General features: G+C 44.1%; 2 protein-coding genes across 5 annotated transcripts in view; both read right to left on the bottom strand.

Annotated features, from left to right (window-relative positions):
- The window catches only part of nup155 (nucleoporin 155), a 33,156-nt gene extending 26,327 nt beyond the window's left edge, over positions 1–6,829 (bottom strand). For 2 of the 3 annotated variants that reach the window (XM_063212212.1, XM_063212214.1), the window contains exons 1-12: positions 6,743–6,824; positions 6,026–6,188; positions 5,699–5,836; positions 5,324–5,420; positions 5,046–5,116; positions 4,828–4,920; positions 3,238–3,501; positions 1,899–1,972; positions 1,246–1,337; positions 1,052–1,149; positions 566–733; positions 151–251 (exon numbers count right to left, since the gene is read on the bottom strand). In XM_063212212.1, the coding sequence (XP_063068282.1) occupies positions 151–251; positions 566–733; positions 1,052–1,149; positions 1,246–1,337; positions 1,899–1,972; positions 3,238–3,501; positions 4,828–4,920; positions 5,046–5,116; positions 5,324–5,420; positions 5,699–5,836; positions 6,026–6,167 (1,338 nt within the window). In that variant the 5' untranslated portion in view covers positions 6,168–6,188; positions 6,743–6,824. Of the gene's footprint in view, positions 1–150; positions 252–565; positions 734–1,051; positions 1,150–1,245; positions 1,338–1,898; positions 1,973–3,237; positions 3,502–4,827; positions 4,921–5,045; positions 5,117–5,323; positions 5,421–5,698; positions 5,837–6,025; positions 6,189–6,742 lie in introns of all 3 variants that reach the window. The other variant, XM_063212213.1, reaches the window with a different exon arrangement.
- Positions 6,830–9,037: 2,208 nt separating this feature from the next.
- LOC134459790 (nipped-B-like protein) overlaps positions 9,038–22,190 on the bottom strand; it is a 94,767-nt gene continuing 81,614 nt past the window's right edge. For both annotated transcript variants that reach the window (XM_063212210.1, XM_063212211.1), the window contains exons 32-47: positions 21,493–21,546; positions 20,914–21,022; positions 20,108–20,244; positions 18,634–18,774; positions 18,141–18,234; positions 17,511–17,665; positions 17,147–17,237; positions 16,239–16,412; positions 15,349–15,539; positions 14,612–14,719; positions 14,054–14,257; positions 13,328–13,474; positions 11,529–11,965; positions 10,819–10,993; positions 10,102–10,299; positions 9,038–9,669 (exon numbers count right to left, since the gene is read on the bottom strand). In XM_063212210.1, the coding sequence (XP_063068280.1) occupies positions 9,292–9,669; positions 10,102–10,299; positions 10,819–10,993; positions 11,529–11,965; positions 13,328–13,474; positions 14,054–14,257; positions 14,612–14,719; positions 15,349–15,539; positions 16,239–16,412; positions 17,147–17,237; positions 17,511–17,665; positions 18,141–18,234; positions 18,634–18,774; positions 20,108–20,244; positions 20,914–21,022; positions 21,493–21,546 (2,793 nt within the window). In that variant the 3' untranslated portion in view covers positions 9,038–9,291. The remainder of the gene's footprint in view (positions 9,670–10,101; positions 10,300–10,818; positions 10,994–11,528; positions 11,966–13,327; positions 13,475–14,053; positions 14,258–14,611; positions 14,720–15,348; positions 15,540–16,238; positions 16,413–17,146; positions 17,238–17,510; positions 17,666–18,140; positions 18,235–18,633; positions 18,775–20,107; positions 20,245–20,913; positions 21,023–21,492; positions 21,547–22,190) is intronic.

Raw genomic sequence — 22,190 nt, 5'->3', positions numbered from 1 at the left:
TTTCTTTTTACATATCCTTCCAGCTAAAAAAAAAACATGAATTGGGGAAATTCGCATCATTAGAATATTGTAATAAAATCACAATTTTCTTCATTAATTGTCTACTATTACTACTACTATTACTACTGCTGCGGCGTCCATCTGCCTCACCTGGGCCTCCATGAGGGGCTTCTTGAAGGGGAAGGAGTCGTGGTTGATGCACCACATGATGTCACTGTCCTCCGTCTCTGACGCCGCCATCAGGAGCACTCCTATTGGACCAAACACACCAGTAGCACAAAACAGGCTCAACAAACTCAAAAGGGGAATTAAGGAGAAATTGTCCAGAAAACCTTCTTTTAATCTACTGAGTCATGATTAATATTAGGAATGAAGAACAAAATCTTTTGAAAAAATGATTAAATAAACGGTCAAAGTTTCCAAATCTGATACACATCAGATTACTGGGAGGTTCAAGCACGACTGCATCCACTTTCATAGCTAGGAAACACACCTTGCCACGCAGACAGAACCAATTGTCTGAGTAGCTTCTAAGATGAGACCAGAATGTGCAGATGTGTGCTACCTTTCTTGTAGAGGGCCTTGTGGACCTTGGCGGGTTTCTGCAGGGTGGAGGATGCGGAGAAGCCCGGCGGGAGGCGGACGTGGACCAGCGCCAGCAGACTGGGTCGTGCCGTGGTGTGCTTAGCATTGGGCGGAGCGAACGGAGATGTGCCGAAGTACATACGCACACCTGGTGGACAAAACAGCAAGCAAAAACAACACAATTTCTTTTTTTATTTATTCCTGTTCATCGCATGGAGCCCTACACCACATCAGAATCCTGGCAAAAAAAAAAAAGTATACCCACACAGGCACAAGTGCATGAATGTCTCAACATCAGATCTGCCCAGAACCCAGAGACAAACAAGTACAGTTTTCTATCAAACACGCACTTCAAATGGGCCAAAAGCATTAAAAAAAAAAAAAAAAACACACACAACATTGATATAGTAAGGACCACTGACTGAACTGAATGTTGAAGATCAGCACAGATTATGTGCTCACTCACCAGCATGAGAGATGGCCAAGAGATGACAGTCAGATGACTCTGATCTCTCGATCACAGCGATCTGGACTATGGGCTTGAAGACAGAGCGGTCGATGGTCCTTTAGAGTCATAATGGGGAAAATTAGAAACAAATGAATAGCTAGGCAGTGAACAAATCACCAGTGGGGAAGATGTGTTATGACCGGCCAACCAACCTGGCGATGTTTCCTGCCGCTGACACAATTGCATTCTGGGACATGGACGCCACCCGACTCATTCCCAGGCCGTCAGCTCCAAGGTCATAAACCTGCCACGAGGAAAAAACAACAACACAAAAAGCAGTGCTCATTGCAGCAGCATGGAAGCTGAAGTAGGCCATACAAGCAAAGACAAACCGCACTTCTCTTTGGAGAAAATCGACCGAGTAGGGGTGGGTGATATGGCAAAAACGTTATGTCACGATATTTTTAAACATAAAATCTCGATTTAATTTTTTTTAAATCACAATATTCCATCGAAAAAACAACAGCAAACAACAAAAGCCATTTTACAAACTTTTCTGAACAGATTTTAATGAATAAACGTGCAATTTCGCAAACATTGTAAACAAAAACAAAATGTAAGCACACTGATAGCACTCTGAAGCTGCACTATTGGAATATGATAAATTCAGTGAAAACAACATTAAGTAAATTAATGTCACTCTGATAAAGTGAACATCAGTCTGATGAAGTTAACATGCTCAGTCCAAGGCGATCTGTACAATTTCTCCACTTTGGCAGATTTTTGACGATCTTCTACTTGTTCTTCACCATTTGATATCGCTATATCACACACCCCTAGACCTGACAAGAAATCATCATCTCACCTGGAGAACTCCCTTCTCGGAGCGTGTGTACAGGATGTTGCGGGAGTCATCTATGGCAATCTGAACAACAGGATCTGAGGGAACACCAAATGAGAACATTCAAATAAATCTCTAACGTTTGCTGCAGTTTGTGGGCTTAATGAGTCAAATTATTTCAGAAAAAATGGACAATGGATTAATTGTATATATCTGTGATTTTCATTTCTTTGCTACTTGTAAACATTAGCCTGCCTATTTTTGGACACCTGATGGAAATTAGCATTTGTGCTATAATCTGGCGCATTTACATATATGTTTTGTATGTATATGTTCATTAATGTGCAATGTCCTGAAAAATGGATAAAGTAAATAAAGTAATGTAGCAAAACCTTTCATTCACAGAATGGCAAACAAGATGGAGACATTTTCAGCACCCATGCAGGTACAGTATTGGCATGGTAAAACACAAGACAGTGCAGCAGAAAGGCAGAATGGAGACATGCGTGAAATGAGAGTAGGCAGACTGAAATGCAAGAGTTGCACTAACTAAGTGGAAAGAGATTTAATTCATTAAATAAATGAAAATCAATGGCATCCTGTTGAGGACAATAGTGTTGTAAAATGCATCGGCACCCGGCCAACATTGCAAAAGTGTTGAGCGAGAGAGAGAGATCTTTGCCAGTATCTAATAAAGGCATGAACTGTGGATAACAGGAGTGCTCTAGTGTTTTCTGGTATTATACCGACACATTACAAGTGCTGTTTAGAGCAGAGTTAAGTAATACAATTAGTACAGGCCCTGACCGACAGAGGTAGCAAACAATGTTGTAAAACATACATTTGTATGAACTCAAAAACTAAATATTCAAGACACATCCTTTTTTTCCACAGGCAAACATTGGCCAGCCTTGATGTCAAGCAGAGCATGAATACCACCAGCACTGAAAACATCACAAGGAAAACCAATCTCCATCTACTCAACATTCCCTTTTTAAATCATTTAAAATCCAATTCATTCTGAAAAAGACAAAGGAGTTGAGTTGAGTCAGAGTCAGAGTCAGAGTGAGAGTGAGAGAGAGAGAGAGAGAGAGAGAGAGAGAGAGAGAGAGAGAGAGAGAGAGAGAGAGAGAGAGAGAGAGACAGAGAGAGAGAGAGAGAGAGAGAGAGAGAGAGAGAGAGAGAGAGAGAGAGCGCGCGCGCAGGTGATGGGTGTGTGTGAGAGAGAGAGAAGCAGCAGCAACAGCAGAAAAGCCATGACAGTGAACCTGTCTGCCAAAATCTCTGCTAAACCAGTCTAGCACAGTACAGTGCCTGAAATCCAGTCCTCCCAGTAAGTAAGGAAATCCCAGCAGTAGCTCACCGTCCTCAGAGAAGGAGAACTGCAGCACGGAAGGCACCAGGAAGGAGAGGCTGCTCTTGGAGTGGTTGATCTTCCAGCAGCGCTGGCTGAACCAGCCGGCCTCCGCCTGGTAGGCCACCTCGTACAGGCAGCCGTCGCGGCCCGCCAAGAAGATGCGGCCCAGCTGCGTGGCCGTCACCGCCAGCAGGTAGGTGTTGTCCGTGGGGATGGAGTACAGCGGGTCCGGCAGCAGCTGCATGGCTCCCGACAGGCTGTCGTTCAGGCCTGGGAGACAGGAGGGAGGGAAGGGAGGGGAAAACAAAGAAATGCAGAGGATCAGACAGACACACACAGGCCATGGTCATCTCTTGCCTCGACTACTGCAACTCCCTCTAGATTGGTCTTCCAATTGTGCAATAAGACCCTTAGAAATGGTTGACAACACGTTGGTGCGTCTGGTGCTTACCCAACCCAAAAGGGTACCTGCATTGGCTAACGGTGTCAGCCTGAATTTAACACAAAGCCCTGACCCTTGCCTACAAAGTTACAGCAGGTTCTGCTCCGGCTTACCTGAAGGCTACATGCTAAAAGCCATATGTTCCTTCCAGGGTGTTGCGTTCCTCCAGTGCCAACCGTTTAGCCTTGCCCTCTACTCACACAAGTTGATCCCAGGTCATTGGTCATTGTCCCTCAATGGTGGAATGAGCCAACAGTTGCTACAAGAGCCGCGTCATCCTTGTTAACCTTCAAGAAGCTAGTGAGGACTCATCTCTTCCAAGAGAGCTTCCCTGCATAACATAACTAACTTAGGTGCTGTTTCCACGTAGCAGGATATTTTTATCTGTGGACATTTTTTTCTCCTGGTTGCATTGGTTTTGCTATTTAAAATCCAGGTATAAAAAGCAGGAGAAAAAAATATCCTGTTTAGGGGTCTGAAACACATTTGTTACAATGGAGGATTTATTTTTATCCACATGTTGCGTTTACACTTCAACAGGAGAAAAAAATACCCTGCTAAAAAAATATCCTGCTACGTGGAAACGGCACCTTAACTCCCCTCTAATCATGGGTACTAACCTGCACTACACTTAATAGGTGCTCCACTATTTTCTGCTCTCTATCGGTTCTACATTAATACGTATACTGCTGTTCTCTGTAGAGACCCCACACTCTGTACTTGCTTGAATGTCCTCCTTTTAAGTCGCTTTGTCAAAAGCATCTGCTAAATGTAATGCAACGTAATGTAAAATACTGACGTTTAGGTCAGAGAGACAGGGAGGGGGGGCAGGGGCACAGTTCACTTGTAGTCATCAGTACTGTTCTGGTCTGGCCTGGTCAGCGGATTACAAAGCATTTGGCCATAGGATGCAGTAGGGTAAAGCAGTGTTTCCCAACCAGGGGTACGTGTACCACTAGGGGTATGCGAGCACACTGCAGGGGGTACTTGGAAAAATGTCATTCTAAGAAATGCATGGAGCATAGCCACACTTGAATAGAAAAAGCGAATACATGAGTTAGGGGGTACTCATGGAACAACAAAAAGGCTCGGGGGGTACATGAGACGAAAAAGGTTGGGAAACACTGGGGTAAAGGACGACACCATGAGCTTACCTCCCTGCGCCTTGGGGAAACTCAGCCCCAGGATCACCACGTCCACCGGGGTAGCAAGCACCAACAGGAAATGGATGTGAGGCTGGAAAATTCCTGCAGACAACCAAGCCACCGTACCATCAACTGGACTGAAGTCACACTATGGCAGTCAAAGACACTTTTACTCATTTATTTTTCAGGTCACTGACCAAGAAGTGAAGATGGAAGTTTGCACTTACCTGCTTTTGGCTTGACCAGCCCAACAGATAGGATAGTTTCACTGAGGCCATCAAAGTAGGCAACATCTCCCCTGAGCAAAATGAGACGTGCAGAAATATATATTAAAAAAAATCCAAAATGTTGGTTTCTCATAAACACTTTCACCCTCACTCACTCGCAAATACTGATACACAAATGCTTGCACGCGCACACACACATGCGAGCGAGCGAGCGCGCGCACACACACACACACACACACACCACACACACACACACACTATATTGATGGCATGCTTACCCATCCTCGTAGTTCCACATGAAGATGTCATTGTCGATGGTCAGCCAGGCCCTGCTTATCTCGGGAAACACGCCCATCATGCAGTTACACTGCATATCTACAATTTACACAGTTAAGGCTCAAACAAAAACAAACATTGTTTACAACAAAGTTACACGGGTAAATATAAGCTCAGTCAATCCTCTGGATCCTCTGTGACAAAGTAAGGATAAACATAGTACCAAACTGACAGTACACACAAAATTAATGTACAGCAAAACTATAGCGCACTCAAAATTACCCGATGATGAATAATTAAAAAAATGCATTTCAATACAAGACTTTGGAACATGACAACCCTATCTGTACACGGCTACGATGATCAATAAAGGATACGACTGAATTGCTCAACCAATTCTGGGGGGAGCGGGACCCTCCTGAAGGGACTCAGCTCTGGCAAACTTGGCACGCTGACCAGCCCTGGACCCTGTAATGGATAGTCCATGTCTGACACGCCGGAGAGAGATGGCATATCTAGCAAATACACAGATAAAGGAAAAAGGTCAGCAAACAAAACTCAATTATCTCGTTTATAAATAATCTAATTCAACATCCTATACACTCGTCGCCCAATACCATACCTCAGTGACAGTGCAGTCCAACACTGCATTCCACACGACAATAATTCGGGGCAATAATACCAGTATATGTTAAATCACTCACTGTGTGCTGGTACATTCAACAGCTCCGAGAGGTCGGGGAAGCAGCGGTCCTCCTGTAGGTGTTTGTCGGTCAGGCGGCCTGCACTCTCCAGGGCCTCCTGCAAGGCAGCAGCGGGGCTGCTGGGACCCACCGAGGACGGCATCTCTGGAGAACCGCGAAGCACCTGGGAGTTGTTTTACACATCACAGAAGTGTCAAGTAAGACAACAAGCCTGTTGCCAGCTTCAAGACCTGAGCCGTCAACACTGCTCACATCAAGCATCAGCTATAATGTTGTGTATACACCTATTCAAACATCCAAAAGATGGGCATAATAACAGAGTTGTCAGTTCACCTCGCTTTTTAATCAAAGAACTAAGCTAACTGTATTCGGCAAAACACATGCAAAGCTAAGCTAAGGCTATGTCTACCACCAATGACAGCGCCAAAATAAATAAAACATCACCCTGTGTAAAGCTAGCGATACAAACCATAAGCCGATATCTACACACAGTGCGGTTCTATACCGCAGAAATTTACACAGTATGTGTACTTTTCATGGTCAAATGAAATAAAATTAAAAGGTAGTACTCTAGATTCTGTTAGCTTTTCTTGGTAGCAGGCTAAATGGCTCACTAACCTATGTTTAACAAAGGACGGGGACTCTTGAATGAGCAAATGTGACTGCTTTAATATGCAAGACAATATGCAGAAGAAAATGTGTTTAGATACAGCTCACCTACACAAATAATTATTCCCAAAAGTCCGGTGTATGTGCTAGAAAATATGAAGTTTCTCCCGTTGATGTATCCCGCCAGGCAACCGCATGCCGCTAAGCTTTGTGGGCACTTCCGGCGCCGGCAATCTTCGTAAGCAAAAAAACAAAACTTTTTCTTTATTCTCGCTCTGACAGCTGACCGTGGAAACTATTTCTTTCATTTATTTATTTTTAAACAATGTTCAAGCCACCCATTGCATTATATAAACACGTATGCAATGAAGTATGCCAGAAATATGTTAATCATCATAATGTAGATTTTATTCATCAATAAAGTCCTATTCTTACTGAACCTCTCCTCTGCTACCACAAGGTGGTAGTATAATTTCACAAATGAATGACCACCAGCAACTTTGCTACAAATGTTTTGTTTACATTTGCAAACCTGAGATGCTTTTTCAGACTTCAGTCCACTTGAATCATTACTGTGACTTACAGCATCCCACCTCGTCTGTGTTACTCGTCATCTTATAATCCAGGACAACTTGGGTACATCATTTGGTTGTATATATTGTACTTCCATGAAACTTACTCATAGTTTTTGTATATAAACCAACGGTTGGATAAATAGTTAAAATTCTAGCTCCTCAAGAAGTAATTAGTAAATGCCTGCAATTTCATTGTGTGCCGTGTCACAATGACAATGAGAGTTGGAGTTTCCCAGGTGGACTTTCATAGCCTGGTTCCTACCAGACCTCCGTGTGTGTGCTCTGGAGCCCCCTGGTGGCACTCCAAACACAGGTCGGGCAAGAGCCAGGCAAGGGCTTTCACGCTTACATGCCTAGATACTATACACATTTTTGTAGAGACCCAACCTATGGGTTGTTGCAGGTGTATTCTTGGAGGTCCCTTATACCAACATACACACTCAATCATGAGGTGCTGGGACTTGATATATATAAACTGTATCATCAGGTCAACTGTAGGTGTTAAAACATCTGGCAGATGTAGCAGTAGTAGTAATAGTAGTAGCAACAGCAGCAGCATTAAAACATAAAAAAGGAATGGCACACACGCCTAAGACTTCCCTCTTTAGCTGTGGATGAAGTGGTCATGCAACATTCACTTGTTTCAGAAATGGGGAAAATCTTTGCTTGTATTCAAATGAACTGAGAGAGCAAAAAAACTTCTGGAAAAGTGGACAGCTGGTTCTTATCCTCTGTGATTTTGGCCATCACCACGTCTTTCAAACAAGAGGCAGATAGGGCAGACTTGATTCAAAGCAATTCCTTCCAGGGCACTATGAGGATGTGACCAATCATATCAGAAGGCCTTTATTATGTGCACATTTAAATCACAGGACGTAATAATAAAAAATAAAACCGAATAAAAACCCGAAATGAAACCAAAAAGTCAAACGCAAATGAGACGTGTAACAAAGAGAAGTAAAAAATTTATTGCAGTGTTTGTTTCTTCCTCCAGAAGTGCAGGGTGGGATCCCTTTTCTCTCTCTAGGGGGGTAAAGATGACCTAATACATCAAAATCTACATTTACAAAATGAAAAAAATAAAAAGAGAAAGAAAAAAAGTAAAACCAACACCACCCCTTTTCTTGTAAGCCACAGATATTGTCAACTGCATGCTCCTGGTTCGAACAGAATAAATTACTTCCTGGAGACCAGCGTTTACAAGCAGGGCCACAAAGAGGAAGAGAGAAGTCAAAGGTCGTCGCCCTGGTTACGGCGCTAAGCTAAAGAAATTCATCCATCCGCCGGGAGGTTAAACTCCAAGAACACTTTATTAAGAACATGAACAGACTAATTTCCAACATTCACTTTAAGTTTATTTTTAAACAGAATTTTTTTTTTGTCAGATATAAACATTTTGTTTTTGTCTTTTTTTTCTTCTTCGTGTGTTAAACTATGATACAGTGGGAGTAAAAATCAAACAACCGAGTTTTTGCTGCACAACAGCGAAGGAGCTCCCACACACTTTTTTTGTAATCCCCGTACCCCGCCCCCAAACATACTCCTCCTTCCGATGTGTGTTTCTCCATTATCGTTCGTGTCCTCTAAAAGTCCCCTGATCCCTGCAAAAGTCCTTCTCCATTGTGTTTTCTTTTTGTCCGGTTATTTTTAACTTAAAATCACATCCCATTGATCCACCAGCAGTTCAACACAGACCAAAAAATGTCACTTCAATTATTTTTTTCTCTCATCATCATCTTCCCATCCCGCCCCCAATACCCAATCTCCATCTCCCCTCTCCCTGCCTGACGTACCCGCCCCCCCCCAAACCCTGACCCAAACCCCCACCCAACCCTTCCATAATCTTTTCATGTCATGTGTCTGCACTAAAGTCTCTCCGTCGTCCTCAATAAGGGGGTATTGTTTAGAAAACACGGGATCCCCAATAAAGTTTGGCTGCAGAGAGTTCCTGTAGAAGTGTTCACATATGGGCTTTCACGTGTAAAATAAGAGTGCGTGTAATGTGAATGTGTACGTGGGTGTGTATGTGTTTGTGTGTGAGTGTGTGTACGCGCTCAGGTCAATGCGTGTCATGATGTGCGATTAGCTCGCGCCGCCTTCCTTCGCCGCGTACAGCGACCGCAAAGTCTTAGCCACCTGGTTGGTGAGCTTGTGCCCGCTGGTCAGGGCGATCTTCTTGTAGATGATGTCGGCCTCCTTGATGGTGTCCACCCAGGGCACCAGCTTGCGCCCGTCGCGCTTCTTGGCCTCGGCCCAGGCGCCCGAGTAGGAGCCGGCCATCCAGTGGATGCTGTAGGCGCCGCTGCCCGTCTTCTGGATGATGCGCGCGATCTGCGGCCGGTCCTTGTACTTGGGGCAGCAGAGGGCCACCACGTCCATGGACCCCAGGGTCTCGTGCAGGTTGCCCATGGCTTCCAGAGACTCGCCGCCGCCTCGACTCCGCGAGCGCCGCGACGACGACTACAAGAGGAGGGAGAGAGAAGAGCAGTTTAGACGAAGGGTCTGGTTGTCGAATGCACACAGGAGTAAAATAATTCAACATTAAAAAGAAATGAAATGACTACCGTGAAATGTAATAACTACCGAGCCTGAAATGATGCAATATGTCGCGCTACAAGAAACTAAGTAAGAGATAATCAGTAGGAGATGGTCATGGCTTTTAGTCATTTCAGGTAGGCGTTGGACAGGAATGAGGAGGGGTCGTGGATATATCATTAGTCCCAAAAGGGATAAAGGAAAGGGAAAAGAGGTATGGGAACCACTGTACTAACAAACGATAAATGTAGCCTACTGGCACCATGTTTGAGACGCTTCAGTATTGCTATTTTTAACCCGGCCGTTCTTGATACGGCACAACGCATTAACATCAAAATGTTGTTGAAGTGCCCTCACCCCTGGCATCTTCTCCTCCCCTTCGCTGTCCTCGTCATCCGTCTCCACGGGTACTACGTGCGAGTGGTGCTGCTTGGGGTTGGGGCTGGAGCCCGTGCCCCCTAGCAGCGCGTTGATGGCCTTGTTACGGGCGTTAGCACTCGCTTCTCCTTCCTCTTCCTCCTCGTCTGGGTCCAAATGCTCCATCAGAACCTTGAACTGTGGGGTGGGTGTCGGGGGTTGGTGGGAGGGAGGGAGGAAGAGAAAAAGACAGGGGGAGAACACGGTTTTAGAAAACTTAAGAAATTCTGAATATTGTGAACAGAAAATACATGCACCCCATATCTGTGCTTTCAGCAACCTACCACAGGGTGGCAGCAAACATCTACCGTTAAAATCAGCGGCATACATTGATGTTGTGTTTACATTTCCTCTAGCAAGGACAATGACAGAACCCAAGTACGAGAACGTGGGGCTGTTCTGTATATAAATATTTAACTCATCGAAATCATCCTCTTGCAGTCCAACACAGATCTTTCCAGCTACAGATGTCAAAATCTCTCAAATAGGAAAACATTCAAGGTTCCACCAGAAAATATTGTTTTGTAAAAAATGGAATTATTGTATTAATTTAAGTATTGTTAAGAGTGACTACTGGATTTATTCTGCAAGTTGTAAAGTAAAAATGGTCAATGGGACATCCTGGAAGAAAAAGAAAAGAATAGAAACATGTCTTACGTCCAAGTATTGCCTGACGATCCTCTTCTTGAGGTCGTAGGTGATGTCAGCCTTGGAGAGGTCGCTGCTGAGGAAGTCGAGAGTCTGCCGCGGGCTGAAATGCACGTTGTTCTTCCTGTTCACCGCCTTGTCGTACACCTTGGCCGACTCCGTAGGAGAATACTTCTGGATTTTGCTGCAGAGGGGGGAGAAAGAAAGAGGAATACTTATGTAATAGCTGATGAGACAACAACATGAACAAGAACCAACGCCATCCTTTAAAGCAGACTCCCATAGGTCCAATTCCCTTGTCAAACCAAATGATGAGCTTAATTGCATGGTACTATACATGGAAATAGAATGTGAATGAAAGATATGATGTATGATATATGATAAATTATATAATTCTAAATGAAGTCAGGTCTGCACACTGCGGAATAAGCTCCAAAAAATTAAGTTAATTAAATTTACAATACACTTTTTTTGGAGCTTATTCCACTGTGTGCAGACCTACCTTCTTCAACTCTCCGACACTTTTGTCTGGCACCTGCAACAAGTGACTTTGGATGTGCGCACCCTACCCAAAACGATCATTCTAAATGACCCATCAGAGAAGCCGTCGGTTCAGAGAAGCCATAGAGAGAGACCAGAAAGACCAGAGCTTCTTGAGGTCCATTAGGATGACGCGTATTTTGAAATAATTTAAACAGAGATTGTAGTGCTCTAGTTACCTATCGGAGAATCCGTAGAGGTTCTTGAGGTGCTGCTTGAGCACCAGCAGCAGCAGGATACCCTGCGAGGCGTTGGCGAAGTCCAGCAGCGGGATAGGGTTCTCCGGCAGCCGATGCATCACCTTCTCCAGGTCGTCGATGTCCGAGTCCGAGCCGGAGCCCGAGTCGGAGCTGTTGGCGGCCTGCTGCTGCTGCTGCTTGTGTCGGCTCTTCTTGGGCCGCCGCCGGACCTCTTCGTCGCTGTAGTCCTCCTCCTCTTCCTCGGAGCTGTTGCGTCGGCTGCTGTGCCGCTCCTCGTCCTCGTCCTCGTCCTCCGAGTTGTTGTACTTGCGCTCCCGCCGCTCCTGCCGCTCGCGTTCCCGCCGCTCTCGCTCGCGTTCCCGCTCCTCTTTCCGGCGCTGCCTCCTCTCCTTCCGCTGCTCCTTCTTCAGTAGGGACTGAGGAGTTTTGGGGAGTTGGGGGAAGTTGGAGAAATGGTTAAGGGGACAAATCACGACTCAAGCGGCGTTTCATCGTATCACATTTTTAGAAGCGCTGCAGCAGCTCTTCGAGGCTAACACAACCTTGAGTGACTGGAGACAAACTCAATATCAGATGCAAACACAGACCCATAACACAAATTCAAAAAAGGTACATCTGACACCTGTGCGCACAGGTGCCTTCCTTCTGCCTTTAAGCCAACAGATTAAGCAGACGGGCGGATCAACCGGTCTTGGCAGCAGGCTTAGATAGATAGATAGATTATTTATTTGTCCTTTCGGAAATTTGTTCTGTGCCATTTTCAGTGCATCTGATACAATTACAAAGACATTACAATAAACAAGAACACAATAGACAAACACGACCCCCCGCCCTCCCCTCCCTCTATAGAACAAAAAGACAGGTTGACAAAAAAAAACCCAACATAAACACAGTAAAGTGCAGTATTCAGTACCAAAGTGCAGTGTGCTATTCAGTCTAACTTACAGTTGTCTTATTTAGGATGGAGATACTAGTAGGTATAAATGATTGGCGGGCTCTTATTGCATACCACATCACCAGAGGACACGCAATTGGGGAAAAGTTGACCGAACTGCTGTAAACATCAGTTGGTCTTCTTCACAGCAAAAGCTAACATGTCTTGTACAACTCAGTACAACAGAAGTCCCTGTACTCTGTGTGACCTAAAACAATAGCAGTAGTGGTGGCAATGCGAGAGGGGGCCCTCACCTCCTGAGTGCTGTGTTCATTAGGTACAAGCTATGCTGAATAGGTAAAGGCAGAAGCAACCGTAGTAAACTGAAGCAGAGCTAATGTTTCTTGAACAACAGACACACAACCTGAACCCTGTTTGTACGACTTGAAGTAACAGCACTAAAAAGCAATCAGAGGGGCTGCTGTTTAGACGCGTAGGGGGTCCTTACCTCTTTAAAGCTCAACAGTAGATTGATGTCGAATACTGAGACTGTGATATCTACGGTATGTGGTGCAACCAGAACTGTCCACGAAAAACTGAAATAATAGCAGTGGTCGCAACCCGAGGGTGCCGTTTCACCAAACTATGGAACCTTCACCTCTTCAAAGCTTTGCTAATCTGATTGATTGTTTACATTTATTGCCATTTCAGCAGCTATGGCTATATCATGGCCAATACAGACAGAAATAAACATCATATCACATTTACAAAACTAACAAAATAAGGAGATTAAATACGATTTTTAACATCGATACATTCTAAAAAGTTCAAAACCTTTAAAAGGTGGGACCTTTGCTAATCTGATGAGGCTGATGCATACCGGTCTAAAGGGAGCGCTCCTTACCTCTTTAAAGCTCTGCAGCAGGTTGCTGCCGGAGACGGAGAGGGTGATGTCTATGTGGTGCATGATGAAGAGGGGCTCCTCCTGACTCTGGAAGGGGAAGCAGGCCAGGTTGTCAGCGATGAACAGCAGCATGTTCACCTCCGTTTTCTACAGAGAGAGAGAGAGAGAGAGAGAGAGAGAGAGAGAGAGAGAGAGACATACAGAGAGAGAGAGAGAGAGAGAGAGAGAGAGAGAGAGAGAGAGAGAGAGAGAGAGAGAGAGAGAGAGAGAGAAATAAGGAAAAATGTCATTAAGATGTAATTTACTTGCATGTCTATTATAAAACAGCTTTAGTGTACACTGCAGTCCTCCTTGTGGATGACAGCATGGCAGACACAGCAAGAGATTGACTTTTTAAGGCCGTCTATTCAGAGGCAGGTCAACCATTTAAAAGCAAATCCAGTTCTCACACACACACACAAAGACACAGAGAGAGAGAGAGAGAGAGAAAGAGAGAGAGAGAGAGAGAGAGAGAGAGAGAGAGAGAGAGAGAGAGAGAGAGAGAGAGAGAGAGAGAGAGAGAGAGAGAGAGAGACACACACACACACACACACACGAGAGCACAATGAGATGCAGAAAAACAAAGAAATGCCGAAAAATAGTCAGATAAAATAAAATGAAGTTCTAAAAAATGATCATCAAATCAACATAAACTTTTCCAATTTCCACCAAATGGGCGTCACTCACCGCACTGTCGTCGAAGAGGTTGAGCAGGGAGATGAGGAAGGCTCGGCGGTGCTGGCGGTTGCTCCTGACCATGGTGAAGAGGTGCGAGCAGAGCGCCGAGGACGTCTCGTCCGTCCGGAAGCCGCGCACCAGCGAGCCCGGCCGCGGCGCCGCGATGGACAGCTGCAGCTGGTAGGACATCTTCATGCCCGCCACCGCTTTCATCTGGGGACGAATACGCACAAAGGAACAACATCACTCTCTGTTTCACCTTTACACACATTAAGTACAGTATATGCCAGCACTGAATTCTGAACCAATAGCTTTTTTCAATTATAACTACCAGTGGTAGTAGCAGAGGACACTATAATAGTACTTACTAGTACTAGTAGTAATACAGTAGTAACATTGTTTATAGAACTAGTTGTGCTAGTAAAAGTAGTAGTGTTAGTAATGGTAGTAATAGTAGTAATACTAAATCTGAGTGTTTTTCTCCAATTTATGGCGATACAAGTTAATAATCCAGTCTGCGTTCTGATCAGATGTGTGATGTGAAGTTTACGCTGCAGTACTACTCACGTGGATGAATCCGGTGTATTTCTTGTCGATCTCCACCAGCTGCTGGTCTGCCTTGTTCCTCATGGTGGGCTCTGGGTCTGTTCCCATGGCAATCAAGTAGGGCACACACTGAACGACAAAGAACACAAATTGCGGCTCAGTGAAATCTTACACAGGATAAATGCGGTTATGGTGTGCCTCTGCCGGTGCCTGGATGCAATGCACAAGAAAAAGGTATGTGCTTCGACAGTGTGTGTTCCCCAAGGAAGTTGGTGTGGCTGCGGTGTATGTGCCCATGCATGCATGAGGTGTGTGTGTGTCAGGCTTGTACGAAATTCCGAATGGAAAGAATTTCAATTCAAAATAATGCCATAATACGAACACTAGGTGGTGCCATTACCTTGAATTTCTTTGAATTTAATCTACACCACCCATTGAAAGTACATAGAACACCACCACCTAGTGTTCGTATTATGGCATTACTTTGAATTGAAATTCTTTCCATTCGGAATTTCGTACAAGCCTGGTGTGTCTCTCTGTGTGTCTGTCTCTCTGTGTGTGTGTGTGTGTGTGTGTGTGTGTGTGTGTGTGTGTGTGTGTGTGTGTGTGTGTGTGTGTGTGTGTGTGTGTGTGTGTGTGTGTGCAAAAAGTATGCTATTTGTACCTGCACAGCATGTATGAGTTCCTGGCTGAGCATGAGGGCCCCCATGTTGATGATGATGGTGCGTGTGTGTGTGCGGGCGTGTGTCCATGTGTACCTGCACAGGGTGTACGAGTCCCTGGTTGAGCGTGAGGGCCACCACGTTGAGGGCGAAGTGTCGTACATTGGACTGCGTGTGGAAGAAGGACTCCAGCACCTGCTTCAGGTACAGCTGCATGATGGAGCTGCTCATGCCAGACGAGATGTCACCCATCTCCTTCAGGTCCTCCTGCTTAGACAGCTTCTTCCCTGCAGGGGGCGACGGAGAGGTGGAGAGGAGAGAAAGGAGAGAGAGAGAGAGAGAGAGAGAGAGAGAGAGGGGGGGGGGGGGAGATTAAGAGGGAATGGGAGAGGGGAGGAGAAAGGAAGGGGAGAGAGAGAGATGGAGAATAATGCATGGAGGGAGGGAGAGAGAGAGAGAGAGAGAGAGAGAGAGAGAGAGAGAGAGAGAGAGAGAGAGAGAGAGAGAGAGAGAGAAGGGGGGTCAGCATCACTTCACTGAAATCTGGGTCAAAGAATTTAAAACAGCTTAGCAAATTACTTTGAGGGCAAAACTCACATGGGTACAAAATAGGGAAATTAAGGATACATGAATAAAATTGAGCACTGATTTGCATAACAGACTTAAAAATCTAAAAGCATAAAATATGCCATCACACCAACCCCACAATTAAAAAAAACCCCAAAGACAGCCTTTATTAGAGGTTAATAATGAAATAATTCATGGTTTTTGATTGTTGAGGTGTCTTTCTGTGCGTGTGTGTGTGATGATGCCTGTCTCTACTCACAATCCCTGTGACGACCTCCTGCATGCTTATGTGTGAGTGTGAGCGTGAGCGTGAGCGTGAGTGTGAGTGTGAGTGTGTGTCTGTCTACATGTCTACTAACAAACCCTGTCAGCCTCCTGCATGCACGTGTGCGTGAGCGTGTGCGTGTATCTCTACTCACACTCCCGGTCGGCCTCCTGCATGCGCGAGTCCTCCTCCTGCAGGTAGGTCTGCAGGTTCTTGAGCACCTGGATCTTCAGGTTGTCCGAGCGCTTCCTGTCCGACAGGATGTCGTTGTAGAGGTTCTTCACGTCAGGCATGAACATCAGGCCCGGGTGCATGATGAACAGGAAACCTGGAGGAAGATGGAGGACAGAGCATCCATTTAGGAACAGTGTCCTTATACGAATACGAATATACTAGTAGACTAATAAGCAAGGCTTGACATTGACATCTGAAACTTGTCCGTGGCTAGTTAGTATCTTCACAGTAGAGTCTCACCAGCTACTTTGACAGGTAACTTATTCTTCGAATCGGTATCACATCAGGGGTGAGTTTCTCGAAAGCGTAGTTGTTAGCCTGTTAGCAACTTTAGCAGTTGCCAATGGGAAATTGCATTACAAACAACAAAGTAGCTAGCGCAGTTAGCAACTATGGTTTCGAGAAACGCACCCCAGAGTAGCCTATATCCTATTTTTGCCATGTGTTATATATATATATAAATTTATATATATATATATATGTATATATATATATATATATATATATATATATGTATATATATACATATATATATATATAAATCTTGAATTTTTTTATATATATAATTTTATTATATATAAATTCAAGATTTAGATTCTTAATGTCTGCTATAGGTAGTTTCATTCAACACAATATGTGCAGACCCCACATACAAAAAATGTATTGGCCTCCCTTACTGATTTAGGTTGCAATGACGATTAGTGCGAAGTTTTGATTTCTTCAGAAACTCCCACGCACGCTGTTTACAGCCAGGGATTTGAATAGTGACCATTGATTTTCGAATAGTGTGTTTGCAAAAAAAAATTCTCATCCGTAGCCTCCACTTACCCAGGCCGATGATGGCTTTGGTCTGGAGGTCCTCGTCCTCGCTCTTGGTGAAGTAGAGCAGAAGCTCTAGAACCTTATCCTTGATCACCACCTGGAGAACACGGAACACAGGAATGGAATCAGAACGGAGGACAACATTCTAGAAGGCGTGCTTGTTGGTTTCTGATTCTTTCAGCAAAAGACTGATATCTACACTCTCTCTTCAGCAAACTTTCTCCTTATTACATAGATGAATGGGCAGCACAATCCATCTGAAATATTGTATCATATGAAACTCAACTCCAGTTTTATAACACGTACAACTCAACACGCTATTATTCCTTATGCCATGCTCGATGGGTGCTAAATGGAATGCCGGCTGTACCTTGTTGTTGCCCTTGAACTCCTCACGGTCGAAGTCAAAGTGTCTGCAGAGGGCTCCCACGGTGAAGAGGGAGCGCAGCAGTGTGGGCTTATTGGAGGACAGCACGTTACTGGACGGGTCGTCCTGATGCTGCTGCTTCAGCTTGGTCAACGCACCTGAGGGAGCAATGACGAAAGTTAGACGTTAGGGGGAAAAAAAGATACCGCACACCAATCAAGGCTTTTTGAGGTGCTGGCCACTTGAGTAATCAAACATCAATGAAAATTAAGATGATGCTGCACACTCTGCTCCATGCTTCAGCCGTAAAGGAGTCAGAGTGTGCGGCCTCTTCTTTATTTTCATTGATAAAAGTTAGAAGTTAGCCTCATGGTCAATGCTATCTTATAATATAAAGGTGAAAAGTTCACACATGCAGTGAACACAGCCAAAACAACAGAAGTTAGAAAAAGTCCTACTGATGAATGAAAACTAAGTAGAGATGACTGTAGTTGAAAGAAAAGCAAATAGATGCGGTTGTAATTAAAAAATGAAAGCTTTATGATATCATTGCAAAATATGATCAAAATTGAATAATGCCTAAAAACAAAAGAAGTTGGTTTTTAATCAAGGTTACCGTCCTGAAAAACTTACTGTAGTAGCGGTTGAAGCAGGTCAGGACAAACTTATAGTTGTGCGTGACCTTGTTCACAATGGCGCCCAGGCAGCTGACAGAGTTTTGCACCACCTGAAGACAAGTAGAGCACCCAGGCATGAAAATCAGTGTCAGTGCACAAAGCACAGTGGAGACGATGTAGAACCATACCATAGTCAATATGAATTATTACAGCATGTTAAAATGATGAAATTAGAATATGTCAGAATATTACTTCAACAGTTAAAAGGAATACTAAGTAAGTTTGGAGGAGTGTGCGTGCCTCTGCATCAAAATCTACCGTACATAGCAGGCTTTAACTAGCTACATTAACACCCACCAGCATGCCGTATAGCTTTTATAACAAAGAGTGCCGCTTTCCTCGACCAATATCACTTGCAACATTGTCCACCCACCAGCATGCCGTATGGTATTTATATTACAGAGTCCCGCTTTTTTTCGACCAATACGACTCGTAGCATATCCACCTACCAGCATGCCGTATTTGATGATGAGCTTCATGAGGTCCTCCTCGATGGTGGCCAGGAAGGTCTCGCTCGGGTGCTCCATCAGCGGCACCACCAGCTCCAGGATCTTGGCCACGTTACAGATCACCATGAAGTCATTCTGAGTCTATTGGAGGACAGATAGACAGATAGATCAATAGACAGATAGATCGATAGACAAATAGGTAGATAGATAGATAGATAGATAGATAGATAGATAGATAGATAGATAGATAGATAGATAGATAGATAGATAGATAGATAGATAGATAGATAGATAGATAGAAATGAAGAAACACTGAGCACCATAGATCTCAAATATACGAACACACATATGTGTGCTTGCAGCCTTCTACCACAAGATGGCAGCAAAGTTCTACTGTTGAATTCAACTGCCCAGAAAAGCGCTCAAACCCAGGTAGTGTTTACATTTTTGCAAGCAAAACTAATGACAGAGCCATGTCAAGTACATCAGCAACATAACAAAACCACAAAGCAACACAAATTGCATAATCTTTGCTGTTCTCCCAAACACTGAAGCACCAGGCCAAACCAAACATTTGCTGCAGCCATTCACGAAAACCAGACTATAAGTCAAAACTCAGCTAAGGTGATGATTGGTGAAATCATCCAAGTTCCATGCAGAAGAAGAGTCATCAAACGGCACCACTTTAACTCTATCAAACAGGCAGTAGCTGGCCTAGCTGTTTTACTAAACTAATAAACATAGGATCAGGCTTTTGATATTCAACATTTGTCTGTCAAATGGCTTTTGCGTACTACCGGAGAGAGACACACAACAAACAAGACCATTGATTCGAATGACAAATGCATAGTGTTTTATTTGGTGCAAATAAACAAACAAGACTCGACAGGCTTGCCAGTCAGACTAGAACACAAAACTTCTGTCATAGACAGAATGGTCCAAGGCATCGGACTTCCCACTTCCCACAAATCTCTACCCTCATGTAGCACCACAACAGAAGAACGCGCCTAAACTACATAACAACACAAACCACGTGAATTAACGACACCCTTGGTCCTTCACACGTGCCATGCTGTAAAGCAGGGGTCAAAGCAGATAAGTGATCCACTGATCAACTACTACAACTACTACTACAACTACAACTACAACTACTACTAGATCTCACTTCTCAGAATCTCTGAGTGCAACAAGTGCAAAGTAATCCAGGACTCAAATAGTTTGGTGACAAGTGTGTGGGTGACAAGTCAAAATTCAATTCAAGTTTGCTCTATTGGCATGCCTGTCTGCATACATTCTCCCAAAGCTTGCTGAAAACCAAACCAAAGCAGAGGAGCAACTAACCAACCAATCAGCATCACAAACTCTAGCAATGAGATCTCCATGGAACATGGAAGTGAAGGGAAATTACACTGTGTGTGTGCGTGTGTCTGTGTGTGTGTGTGTGCGTGCGTGCGTGCGTGGACAAACTGCTTACGTTGCACTTGGAGGTCAGGTAGGGTTGCATGGTCATGGCGTGCTTGACCATCAGCTCTGCGCGGATCTTGCTGAAGAGGTAGAGGGCGGTGATGCAGGACACCAGCCGGTTGGACATCACCGCCTTGTTCTCATTGTCTGAGGAGATACACACAAACACATACATACGGCCTGGATGAATTTCTAGGATCAGCATACTGTTAAATAAGTACTGTTTAATTGGCACTGAATAAATAAGCATTGAACATCTCTCTCGAATAAGCATGTACAAATGAACCGCATAATTGAAAAAGTGTTTCTCCAAAACAACTTCTTGATAAATGTCAAAGCTGGCTGTAATGACAAATTCAAAGAAGAGCACGCAAAATGACATAAAAAAGAACAAAAATACTGGACAAGTCTGCGAACACACCAGAGGCGACCTAGCCACAACGAATCGCTGAACTGTGTTGCTAGCAAGAGCCGCACGAGCAATGGAAGCAACAGAGCATGTCCGCTAAAAGCAGAATGCTAATATTCCGATGTTCTATTTGGCTGCAGCGGCTATCGCCGAACCGCACCATAGCTAATTAGCATAATAGTCGCTGAAGAGCAACTACAAACTGTCTCTCAAGTCGCTTGAATCGCCTCTTGTAGCCCAAATCGCTTTTGTCTTTTCTGTCGCCAGCTACTCAATACAAAGTCAATTATTTCCGTCGCCGGTGTCACTCAAGTCGCATCTGCTGTATTTGTGCAATAAGTCAAAGTTGAGTCATGAGAGATGGAAGGAGGAGAGCAGTAGGGTCAGTAGGTCAGGAGTGGGCGTACCTGAGATAGACTCCTCGTACTTAAGGATGTGCTCCACCAGATTGTCCACCAGCTGAACGCAGGCCTTACGTGCCGGCTTGTAGGACGCATCCTCCTCTGCCTTAAACAGCTGTACACAAACACATTATCACATTAACACGTTATCACACACAGAATACATGCATGTAAACACACAGACACACACACACACACACACACACATAAGTACGTGCACAGCACACATTCACACACACACATACACACTTTATCACATACAAAACACACACTTAAGCATACATAAACACACACACGTACGTACACACATTATTAGAAGACACATGATCACATACAACATACACACTCACAAAAAGGCAAACCAGTCATCGGTTACAATATATCAGAAGCAGAAAAGCAAGCTCCATGCCAATAGATATTATGTAATTGAACACCAGCCGATTTTGGGTCACAAGATTTTATATGTCCGCGTAATTTTAAAAGGCCATCAGAAAAGTAAACATAAATCAGAGGCACAACAAAAACAAAAACAAAACAAAAAAACTCACACTGAAAAACATCTCCATTCATAAATTTTGCACTTACATTTTGAAGCAGCTGCTCAAACCAGTCGTAACCCGTATCTCGGCACGCCGTCACCTGAACACACACACACACAATGGTTTTACAATTTATTTACCCACTCTGCCTGAGAGTTTCAATGTGCCCCGACTACTAGTTTCCGGCAAATAAAAAAAATGGACTAATAAGCACGCACGCACGCACATGCACACATTGGAAAAGGGATGAGAGCGCGCACACACACACACCAACAGAATTTATGCCACCATTCATAAAAACATGATGCAAAACATATGACTGAGTGAATGAAGGTGCATTTGACACCATAACACAATTATCAAGACCCACAAGCTCTGCAGCGTTTCTCATCTCTGCCAAGCACTGACTTCAGGGCTGCTGACAGCATTGACTGAACCCAATAGGGCTGTATGATATATCGAAAATGTATCGATATCACGGCTTGCGATACACATATCGCAAAAGTTGAGCACATATCGCAAAGAGTTTTTATTTTTTAATAAACAGGAAATTTGGTGAGAAGGTTAAAAAATGCATTAAAATGTTGACATTTTAAGTTGATGCTGTATATTAGCCATGTTTTTTTCCTAATAAAAAATAATGTTGGCAATTAAATATTGCTCTCAGTTGTTTCATACATGATAAAGTGTAGAATGGCAAGTAGAGAGGGGAAAATATGTGTATATTTTAAATATCGTGAGTAA

This window comes from Engraulis encrasicolus, chromosome 12 (genome assembly GCF_034702125.1).
Source record: "Engraulis encrasicolus isolate BLACKSEA-1 chromosome 12, IST_EnEncr_1.0, whole genome shotgun sequence".
In the NCBI taxonomy this organism is placed as follows: domain Eukaryota; kingdom Metazoa; phylum Chordata; class Actinopteri; order Clupeiformes; family Engraulidae; genus Engraulis; species Engraulis encrasicolus.
The sequence above is the reverse complement of the archived record's forward strand: the minus strand, read 5'-3'. Positions and strand labels throughout refer to the sequence as shown.